Source organism: Silene latifolia, chromosome X, assembly GCF_048544455.1.
Source record: "Silene latifolia isolate original U9 population chromosome X, ASM4854445v1, whole genome shotgun sequence".
NCBI lineage: Eukaryota > Viridiplantae > Streptophyta > Magnoliopsida > Caryophyllales > Caryophyllaceae > Silene > Silene latifolia.
The window spans coordinates 41,694,155-41,706,521 of NC_133537.1; the positions used below are offsets into that span (position 1 = coordinate 41,694,155).

Sequence of the window (12,367 nt, forward strand, 5' to 3'; positions counted from 1 at the left end):
TTACATAGCAATTACAGTACCCTGTCAGGAGCACATACACCACCAAAGATGGAAACGGATTAAGTAATCCTCGATTCTGAGTACCCTGACAGGTATGTTCTAGTTGGGTCTGATGCCCCTGACACTATCAGGCCTGATTTAGTAAGTTTTCTCAAAAATAAATCTTCCTGTTTTGCTTGGTCTCACTTTGATATGACTGGAATTAGCACGGATATTATCACTCATAAGCTCAATATTGACACATCTTTCAAGCATGTGCAGCAAAAAAGACGAAAATTCGCACCTGGAAGAAACCTGATCATCTATGAAGAAGTAGACAAGCTCCTGGACATGGGCATGATCAGGGAAGTTATGTACCCTGAATGGCTAGCAAACGTGGTTGTTGTATAAAAGAAGAATGGCAAATGGAGAGTCTGTGTAGATTACAGTGACCTGAACAATGCCTGCCACAAAGATCCATTCCCTCTTACACACATTGACGCCATGGTAAATGCAACGGCAGGGCACAAGATGCTAACATTCATGGATGCTTCCAGTGGGTTCAACTAGATAAAGATGCATCCTGCTGACCAGGAGAGCATTGTATTCATTACTGACCGAGGCATATATTGCTACACTGTCATGCCATTCGGTCTGAAGAATGCAGGGGCAACATACCAACGCCTGGTCAACATGATGTTTAAAGATTAGATTGGGGACATTATGGAAGTTTACATCGATGATATGGTGGTAAAATCCAAAAATGCACAAGATCATGTGGAACATTTAGAAGTAGCATTTCAAATCTTGGAAAAATATAACATGAAGCTCAACCCTGCAAAATGCCACTTTGGAGTTTCTGCAGGAAAATTCCTAGGCTACATGGTGACAAAACGGGGCATAGAAGCCAGTCCAGAACAAATTAAAGCTATACTAGAGTTATAATCACCCAGCACTGTTAAAGACATCCAAAAACTGACAGGCAGAGTGGCTGCCCTGAACAGGTTCATATCCAGATCTTCTGAGAGGTGTAAACATTTTACAGCCTACTCAGGAAAAATAAACAGTTCCACTGGACACCTGAACATGAAGCAGCCTTCTAGGATCTAAAGTTATACCTTTCATCTCCACCTTTACTGGCCAAGCCAGAAAAAGGGGAACCCTTGTCAGTATACCTATCCGTAACCGACACAGCAGTAAGTGCAGTCCTGGTTAAGGAACAAGAAGGTCAGCAACACCCTCTCGATTATGTAAGTAAAAGTCTACTAGACGCTGAAATGAGGTATGGCTTACTTGAAAAATATGTCTTAGCTTTAATTATGTCATGTGCAAAGTTACGCCCCTACTTTGAATGTCACCTTATAATAGTCAGGACTTACCTACCCATAAAATTTGTCCTGCGGAAGCCTCAACTATCAGGCAGGATGACCAAATGGTAAGTCCAGCTTAGTACCTATGATATTACCTTTGAACCCAGGACAGCAATCAAATCACATGCCTTAGCAGACTTTGTGGCTGATTTCAGCCTTAACCTAGAATCAGACCTGGCCAAGGAAGTTAACGAGTTAGAAAATAATACATCAGACCAGGAATGGACCCTGTTTACAGATGGGGCATCCAATGTACGGGGTACAGGGTTAGGATTAGTGCTAAAATCGCCACAAGGGGACATAATAGCCCAGGCTGTGAGTTGTGAATTCAAGGCTACCAATAATGAAGCAGAATATGAAGCCCTCATAGCAGGACTCAAGGTAATTCTAGACCTTGGTGTTCAAAACTTAAAGGTAAAAACTGACTCACTTTTAATTGCCAATCAGATAAAAGGAATTTACACAGCAAAAGATGAAAAAATGATTTTGTATTTAGAATATGCCAAGAAACTTTGTGCTAAATTTCATTCATTTGATATTGAGCAAATACCAAGAGACCTGAATACCCAGGCTGATGCTGTAGCCAGACTTGGTTCTAATTTTACCCCTGCTATTTTCGATAAAGTACCAAGCCTGAACAGGTGAATCCTGTCATACTAACAATGATTGATGGACTAAACCTTATTATGATTGCTTCCTGCGAGGCGTATTACCTCAAGACAGGGATGAGGCAAGAGCCTTTAAGATTAGAGCTTCTACCTATTCCAATATCAATAACACTTTAGTTAAAAGATCTCAGGTTGGACCATATTTGAGGTGCCTTGAACCACACGAAGCCAAACAGGTAATCCAAGAGATACATGATGGAAATTGTGGCAATCACAAAGGTGGCAGAAGCCTGGCAAGCAAGATACTCGGAACCGGCTATTACTGGCCAACCCTGAGGGCTGACTGTCTGGAATACTCTTCAAAATGTGAAGTGTTGGAATATGTGTCATCAACAATAGTGTGATCACATGTTTAAATCTCATGTTAAGAATACGTAAGGGATGATTCATTTATATAGTCAACTGATCATCATTAATCGGTAATGATTGGCTAACTAGAGTTTGACATTACTGTCGTTTGACAGTGATGGTCAGTTGATCCCTTAAGGTCACACCTAAAGGAGAATTTCCTTAATAGACAAATTGATTAATTGTATAACGATACAAGTTAATTAATTCCTTAAAATTGAAAAATTCATTTGTGAGAGAGAATATTGATATCTTATTGTAATGGGATTAAATAAGATTTATTTTAGTAGTTGAAATACTTTATTACTAAAATTGGTTATTGTTTGTGAAATAATTGAAATAAGAATAAATGGTTAATTATAATTACAATATGTTGTGAATTATAATTATATGACCCATTTTATTTATGTGATCAAGTATCACTAGTCAATTTATTGTATGTGATTTAATTAATTTATAAAATGATATTTATTTGATAAATATGCATTAAATTAATTAATAACATGTAACATACTACATGTGACATATTGTGTGACAAGTGACAAATTGACAGAATAAAATGGAAGTCCATTTTATACATATGGACCGAAATATTGTAGGTTGTGGAGGATAATGGGTGATTTATTTTAATGGCTAAAATTATTATAATCATACCTATTGATACATAGCCTTACACTTACAAATATTGATAAGAGAAAAAGGGAAAGCAAGATGCCCTCCTTTGGCCTCTAGCTAGCCGGCCATACTACTCTTTTAAGAGTAGTTTTGGTTCTTATTTTCTTACTACTCAATTCATTCATTCATACACCATCTTTACATGCATCCTTCTCTCTACTCTCTCTAAACTTGCTTTAGAAAACAAAATATTGTTCATCATTTTTAATATCAATATTAGATTACTAGTGTAGTAATAATGATAATATTAGAATCAATTTTAAGGGTTCTACTATATTAATCTAGTTAATTAATATACTACTTTAAGGGATTAGTCTTGGGTGCAATCTAAGGAGGATCTCTACATTAGGATTTTTGGAGGATCATCCACCATTTTAAGCTCAAGAACAAATAAGGAAGGTGACCTTATTTGTGCCCATTATTTCGAAACATATAACAATGTAAGGGACATTGTTTTTCCTTATTAATCTCTTATTTTGCTATGCATGCCCAAGATCTAAAAAACATATATTAAGAAGTTAATTAGTTCACTATTAGAAGAGTCTAATAATAGGTATATGAACATAACAAGTGGTATCAGCGCGTAGGATGTTGCTTGCATAATCGGTTATTGTTTTTCCGAGTTAAAATGTTAACATATAAAACTAAAAATTTGTGATTTATAAGAGTAATCACGAAACCATGATACATGTTATATATTTTGGTCCTAAAATATTTTTAGGTCATTTTTATGATTTACGGTAATTTATTGTTCATTTTTATGATTTTTAGTGAAATAATTACATTTTTATGAGTAAAATGAACTTTTATTCACTAAAATAAGTTAACCTTCACTACTGGTTGTGATATTTTAGTATAACCTCACATGAATATTTTATGTGTTTCATGTAAAATATCATATTAATGTGATTAATATTTCATGATTTATGATTTTTATGTGATAAAATGGAGCTTAAATGACTAAAAATGGTTAAACTTCCTCTATAATCTTGAAAATTTTATATGACCTCATATGCATATTTTACAAGTTGTGTGTAAACTCTCGTAATAATTAGATTAATTTTGCATGATTTATGATTTTTATGAGATAAAAATGGATTAAAAGAGGTAAAATGGTTAAATATAGTTAAACTTTGAACCAGGCCATGAGATTTTAATATGTTGTCACATGCATGATTTACACACTGTATGTAAATTTTGATATGAAATGATTTCATTTTGCATGATTTATGAAGTTTTAGTGTAAAAATGGCATAAATAGTGACTATGTTAGCATAAATGGCTAAAATATATTGCATGGCATGAGAAATTTATTTTAGGTTGCATAAATATCCCACTTATTAGATATAAAGTTGTAAAATTGATTGGTTTAAGTTTTGGATAATTTAGATGTTTTATGAGATAAAACCGATAAATTGCAACTATATTTTCTCGAAATAAATTCAAAAATTTTAACCATGATTTTTGACATTATGAGTGTCATGGAATTATTCCATAATTTTAAAAAATTTAAAATTCAAATTTTGAAATTATTGTAATTTAATTTGGATTTATTTCATAAATGTTAGGATTTTAAGGTCAAAATGAGCATAAAATTAAATCAAGTTGAATTATTGTCAAAATTTGAGTTATGACTAATTTTTGAGTCCTAAGAGTGTTAGGATAATTAACTTGAGCTTAAATTGATTTTAAGTATTGATTTGTGATTTTAAGAAATTATTATCACGCATTTCCATAAAACCGGGTTATATATACGATATAAGTTAAATAGGGCGATTTGGCACATAATTTGGCATGAGAGACACATATTATAATGCTGCATATTTCAATTGTTGAATGTCTTTTTATTATATAATTTTGAATTATGTAATTTTATCTTAGTATGGCCTTAGTTTTAATCGATATTACCCGTAATGAAAGGGAATATTGATTCGGTTGTAATTTAATGTGATCTCGTATCACTTTTATTTTTACTAGTTTTTCCATATTACAAACGAATAATAGGTATAGCTTTGTATTTTTATTTGTAATCATGGAGTTTCTTCAAGACGGTGCCATTCGGAAAGGCGTTCTAACGAAGATGGTATTCTTGGGAGGCGTGCCACTTGAAAATTCAAGAGACCAAAGGATTTGGTTTCCGAATATGTAATAGATTATTTGATTTTCTATTTTATTAAGGCCATACTAGGAATTTTTTATTATTGCTTTGCATTTCTTTTAATATGTTACATGCATTGCCAAATCGCCATAACAATACATGCATATCATATCGAGTCATCGACCATGTCAATTATAATTATCGTAGTTCACCGCTTTAGTTCACTTAAAAGTGATGGATAATAAATTGACAAGACCTCTTACTAAATAATAATTGAGAATTAGCCTTACCAAATAGTAGAAACCATGAGTCCCAATTTCATAAGGAAGTAGGCTCGGCTCACCGGGGTACTAAACTTGTTACGTTGGGTAAGTAGGTAATAAAATGTTATTACATCGAAATTTGGATTGAGCTCAACAGAAGTATTCGTGACCGTAGTCGTATGTTTTCCAGGCTAAAGATAAATATTAATGTAATTTTATCGACCGAGAGTTCTAGAAGTAGAATCGATTAAGAGTTAATCCACCGAGTTATATTGATAAGGGATGAATCGGCTCACCATGCCCGAATTGATATGAATTTGGATCTCGGGATCATTTATAATAGTTGGCTAGAGGTCACTATATAAATGCTTAAAACTTGTTTAAAATGTTTACAAGTATTATTAAAACGATAGATGTTTATTAATTGCTTCACTTCCTATTTTTGTAGTCAAAATCGTTTTCACAATTGCAATGGCAACTCCAATTTCATCCGCGACCACTAGCTCCAACGCGCTCACCAATGTTTCATGGCTCCGATCCTTCATGGATCGTTGTAAGTTAGAAAAGAATTGGTCCAATTTCGCCGATTGGGACGCGCAACTTCGCTTGGCCGCGGAGGGTGACGACAAACTTCGTTACCTTACCGAGGCCTCTCCCGCCGAACCTAATACTAGGTCTACCACCGCCGCTAGGCAAGCCTATGAGGTTTACTAAAAGGAGTCGGCCGCGATCAAAAATGTGTTGATCTTCTCAATGGAGGCCGAACTCCAAAGAAGTGCTATAAATATTAGCACCGCTCATGAGATCTATAAGAAACTTGTGACCATGTTTTCACGAGCTCCGAGGATAATACAATATGAAGCGGCATCCGCATTCTTTGATCTCAACATTAAGGAGGGCCAAAAAAGTTAGCCCTCATGTGCTTAAGTTGATGGAGCATGTTGAGACTCTAAAAATGCATAAGGTAGAGATTCCCAAGGAACTCATCATTGATCGAATTCTTCAGTCCTTAAACAAAGTTAACGCATATGTTCAATTTAGGGTGAATTTAAAATGCAAAACAAGAAAGTTTCCCTTGATGAGTTACACAAAATGCTTGTGCAAGCCGAGAGGGACATGGGGCTAAGTGTTAGCACCACCAAGGATGTGCTCATTGTTAATCATAAGAGCAAAGAGAATTTCAAGAAAAGTGGCAATAAGGGAAAGAAGAAAACTCCCTACAAGAACAAAGCAAAGACTAGTGAAGCTAGTTCCTCCAAGCTCAAGTACAGTACCCCATCCGGGGACAAGTGCCACTATTGTAGTGGTGTTGGGCATTGGAAGAGAAATTGTTCAAAATATCTTGGCGATATTAAAGCTGAAAAGGTTATTCCAGTAGGTAAATAACTATCCCTATCTTTTATGTTTCGATCTCAACTTTGGTACTTTGATACAAGTTGTAATGATTACCCTTTTTATTATAATTAGGGCATCCTAGCAAGGATAAAGGCAAGGAAAAGCAAGCCTAGAAGATCTTGAGGGAAGCTAGATGTAGCCAACCATGGTGCTAGATCTATGGAAGCTTGGCTTTATATTGCTTTGTCTTTATTTTCATGTTGTATTTTGAGATTTTAGAACTATTTTGATTTCCTCGTGCGACTTGGAAATTTGATTGTATCCTTCAAACAAGGGTTGTATTTTAGATATTGGTGACTTGGTTTGCAACCCAAGTCACTTGCTTTATCGTATCGTTTGTTCTAAAATTTATCTTCATACACTACTTGCATAGAGAAACGTAATATTATCGACTTAAATTGATCAAATTGACAATTATAATGATTCGATCATTATATGTCCATAAGCTATGAATTCGATTCTCCTTGTGCCATTGTTACTAAAAGTAACAACTTACTTATGTAAGATCAATTATAAAGTTTTGTTGAGTTGTTGAACTCATACATTAGGGAATTTGTGATACAATACGGACACATTATTCTAAACGGATGGTCAATTAGGAGATACCTAAAATAGAGAGCCTATTTAACAGATGACATGGATAAGACTCCCATATCATATGAATCAAGCTGCCATTATAGGGCTGGTCTTTTATCAGCTAATGCGTCAGTCTAAAGAACTTCTAATACTCCACCATATATATGTTTGTAACTCACAAAGCTATCTCTTAAGAAGATAGAGATATTTCAAAGAGATTGATGTGAACATTATTTGCGCACATTTAGTCCCCTAATCGAGCCTATTTTGCTTACTATTATAGCATTTTATGACCATTTTATCCGTCAAAACCTTCCTATTTGCTTTTCTATCGCATTTCATATGTTTTGTAGAAAAGGAGATAATAAGGCGGAAATTCCCGTCTTTCGCGCACATTTGGAAGCTACTTGACGATATTAGATGGACTAGTATGAAGAGGAAGCAAGGACTAAAGACCAATCCCGCAAGAATAAAATTGGAATGAGCAAAAAGGGGAGAAAAGAAGAAGAACCATCTTTGAAGAACAATCCGAGCGGATTGTCTCAAATCCGCCCGTCTCCACTAAACAATCCGAGCGTCCTGCTCAGAATCCGCTCGGATTCATCCACCCGAATCCGCCCGGATTCTCTTGAATCCGCTCGGATTCCTTTGCCAGATTCCGTCCGTCCCGACCCCAATACGCACGGATTCCTTCACAGCATGATTTCGTCTTCTCCAAGCTTCAAAGAAAGACTCCCTTCCTTCAAGAAATACCGGAGTCTCCCTGCTCAAATCTAAAAAGTGTAATTACTAGTTTAGCCCTTAGTTAACCCTAATTGCATCCACCTAATTTGCACTATAAATACCCCATCTTTGTAATTAATCAAGTGTGTTCTTTTTAGCTAGAAAATCCTTCTTTAGACTAGATTAGGAGTAGATTAGAATAGATTACTCTTTAATCTTTCCACAAATTACACATTAATCTCTCCTTAATTATTGTTCAAGTTTATTATTCAAGTTTATTATTGGGTAATTGAAGATTATTGGGTTTATTGGGAGATTGACAACTTTCCATCAATCAATCAAGTTTCTTCTATTATTCTTGCTTTATTGTTTGGATCATCTTAAGTTGGTATAATTCCTTTACTCTTTAATCTTTATTGTTCACTTCTTCATTCTATTATCATGTTTATACTTGTTGTGATGATTGACACCATTAATGACATGTTTCCCATGATGATGAGTGAGTAGTTACTTAGCTAGGATTAGTGGGTAATTAGGGGAAACCAACATGGGATTGATTCATGCTTAATCTAATATGTTCACATGATTAAATTGCTTGCTTGTTGTGATGACAACTTTATGCACATGTTATGTTTGATGAAATGCTAAGCCTATGAATCCTTGCATTTTTACCATCTCTTATCTATTCAACTTGACTTGTAAGATATAACCCAACTCGAGTCTTGTTAGACCATGCATAGAAGTTGAATAGGAGGAAAGTAAGTCGACTTGTAGGTGTTGTACAATCTAATCGATTCGGCTCCGGGACCCAACTCTTCCTATGAACCGTAAGACATAACCCAACTCGGTTCCTCCACAACACTAATTGCTTGCATATAATTGTAAACATGTTTGTATGATCAAAACCATGAATCCCCTATGAACCCATGACATCCTAGCACTTTTAATCAATTGTTTACATTTCTTAGTTCATTGTTTGCTTTACTTTATCGCTTTCATTAGTCTAGAATACAACTACAAACCTCATCAATTGTGACACTAGCATAAATTGAGATAGATAGACTTAGAACCCAAAGCACACCGTCCCATGGATCGACCTCGACTTACCACTAGCTAGTTGTATGTTGAGTATTATAAATTGTGTTTGATTGAGAGCCCCAACGACACTCCCATCAAAATGGCGCCGTTGCCGGGGATGGTGCTATGTGATTAAGTTCTTACTTGTTTGTCTATTTTAATTGTGCTTTCACCTTGAGGAACTTGTTCCTCAAGGATTGTTCTTACCATTTTTGTGTAGTTTCCATTGTTTGTAGTTATCTCTTTGTCTTAAGTAATGATGACTCAAGACTTGACATATGGAGTATGTGGTGGATCTTTTGAGTATGACTATGGGTATGGGGAGTTTGAGGAGCAAGTCAACACAAACCTACCTTACTATTTGTACAACGAAAATCCTAACCACTACCCCAATTTTTCTCACCAAAATTACCACACCCAATATCAACAACAACCACCCACTCAATACCCGTTTCACAATGAACCTCAAATACCACAATACAACCATTTTCACACCCACCCACAACAAAGAGATGAACCCATTCAAAACATGATCCTCCAAATAATGGGAGACCAACAAAAATTCTTCAAACAAATGCTAGAAGAGAGCCGAAAAGAAGAAGATGTTCTTAAAAACATCGCTATCCAAAGAAAGGAATTGGGGATTCAAATTGCCCAATTAAAAGAATTCCAAGCAACCCCTCACCACCGCTCTTTGGATATTGAGCATAAATGCGAGTTTGAAGTAGTGACATTTGACATGGAAGACGAAAAGTGGGAGGAGCCAAGTTCCTTGAGCTCTTGTGACTATGAGAGTGTCGTGTTTGATGAGGAAGACATGAGGTTGACCAAACCAAATGTTCTTAACCTTTGCGAGTATGAAGGTGTGTCCTTTGATGTGAACGGTGGGGTGTTGAAAAAAGAGCTAGATGAAGCCCCCATTCATGATTTACGTGAAGATAGCAACAATGATGATGAACCTATAGGAGAGATTCACAATATCACCTTGCTTGAGGAGCCTATCCTTGAGACATTTGAGATACCTTATCATGAAGAAGAACGTCCTTCCTTTATCCTTCATGAAGACCACTTGGCACCTATCATGGAGCCAATGATCATTGAAGAGGATATGTTAGATCTTCTTCAAAAAGCCAAAGTGTCTTACAAGAGTTATTTGGTGAAAAAGCTCAAAGAGAAAATTGCTCGTGAGGCTACTTGTGAAGATTTGGCACCCATAATCTCAACTCCTATGGTATCCGATCATCAAAGTCATGAAGACTCTCCTTCCACCTTGGAAGGATTGAAGAATCAAAATGCTATCATCATCACCAAAATTGAAGGAGAAGTTGGTAAGTGGAAGTCCACGGATGAAAATGAACCACACTTCACGATCAATCTTAACAAGACTCATGAATGTGTTTACTTGAAACATTGGGAAAGCTCTAACGCTAAGGAGGAGACAAGAAAAAGAGCATTTTACAAGCCTCCTTGGCCAAATTTCATTTTCAAATGGAGCAACCCATACTTATGCTTGTTTGGAGCTTGTTCACAAGCTTTTGACCTTTTGTTGAGAGCCTTGAGCTCTATGGATAAGAATTGTTACAAATTGAACTAGTTTGGTGGAGTCCTACCTCAAACCACCATTTGTAAGATATTTCTTGAACCCTTTTATTTTGTATAATATTGTACATTTTATTTTTGCATTTAATTTCTTGCATAAGAGAGAAGAGAGAGAGAGTCATCTTACATGTTTCCTAAGCAAATTTCAGAAAAGGATAAGGAAAAAAGAGGAAATCGGTGAAAAGGGGTTTATCATTTCACGACAGAAGAAAGAGGAAGAAGAATGAAGCAGAGACGCTCGGATCCAAGCAAATCCGCCCGTCAAGGGCCCACGGAAAAGAAAAAGCTGAAACTGAGGTAGAATCCGAGCGGATTCAAAGAAATCCGCCCGTCCCTTATAATCCGTCCGTCCTCTTCACGGGACGCCCGTCCCGTATGACGTCCAGAAGCAAGATTTTAATCTGTGCCAAAATCCGTGCGGATTATCAAGAATCCGCCCGTCCTGATCAAGCCGTCCGTCCTTTGCAGAATCCGCCCGTCTTCTCCCCGCTTCTCAACCAACAGAATTCTCTGTTCTAGAATCCGTGTGGATTCTACAGAAGACGCCCGTCTTTCCCATCGAGAATCCGCCCGTCTCGACTTGAATCCGCTCGGATTGTACTGTTCACACGAGAAAAACGGGTTAGGTCCAACCCTATCCGTTCGGATTCCCTCTTCTTCTATATAAACACCCCCCTTCTCCCTCATTTCCTCATCTTATCAAACCCTAAAACACTCTCTTCAATTCTCAAAATCACCTTCATATCCTCAAAAACACCCACATCACCCCCATCACCAACATGAGTTCCAAGGGAAAGGCCATGAAATTGATTGAATCGATCGGGAAGAGGCGCAAGGGATCATCCTCTTCAACACCACGAGATGTGATAATGAGGGGAGGTATTGAACAACTCAACAACTTCCAAGAAGTGATCTTCCTATCCGACGACCACCGCGAAAAATTCGTCGAGCTTCTAGGTAAGAAATACGAACCTACTCAATTTGTTGACACTAGGGTGTTGGAAATCCTTAAGATAAGGTACCCTACCGAGATGTTCTTCAATGGCCTTGGCATTGGGGACCTTTTTCATGCTCATGAAGAGACTTACCTTAGTCTCACCCTTGAGTTCTTGAGTAGCCTTCGCATTATAGCGGATGCCCGCAACAATTTAGGCATGGAGTTTAGGTTATGCAACCGAGACCATGTTCTTTCTCTTGAGGAATTTGCCTATGTTTTTGGTCTTCAAGTACCCACCGCCTATACCGAAAAGCCCGATAATTTTAATGTGGATTTTCTTTGGAAAGCTATCTCTGGGAGGGACTTTACCAATATAAAGCGTTGCTATACATTTGCTATCCAACATCCGGTGATTCGATTCACCGAACGCTTTGTAGCCGGGTGCATCAATGGGAGGTACGAGCAAGATCGGTGTACTCTCATCGACTTAACTTTTCTTGAGTCTTATTTGAATGTTCGAGCGGTGAGGCGTTATAACTTCAATACGCCACTTGAGATACTCACTAGGTTCCATGACTTTGCTCAAGGGACATCTCAACTTAAGACCTTCGTGATGGGAGGTCTAATTACAATTTTGGCTAAACACCTTTGTCCGGGTT

General features: G+C 36.8%; 1 protein-coding gene across 1 annotated transcript; it reads left to right on the forward strand.

The window, feature by feature from the left end:
* The first annotated feature begins 1,403 nt into the window (after window positions 1-1,403).
* LOC141617244 (uncharacterized) lies at window positions 1,404-1,994 on the forward strand. Its single transcript, XM_074434428.1, has 2 exons — window positions 1,404-1,414; window positions 1,505-1,994. Exons 1-2 carry the CDS (start codon window positions 1,404-1,406, stop codon window positions 1,992-1,994), a joined length of 501 nt encoding a protein of 166 aa, XP_074290529.1.
* Window positions 1,995-12,367: the final 10,373 nt, after the last annotated feature.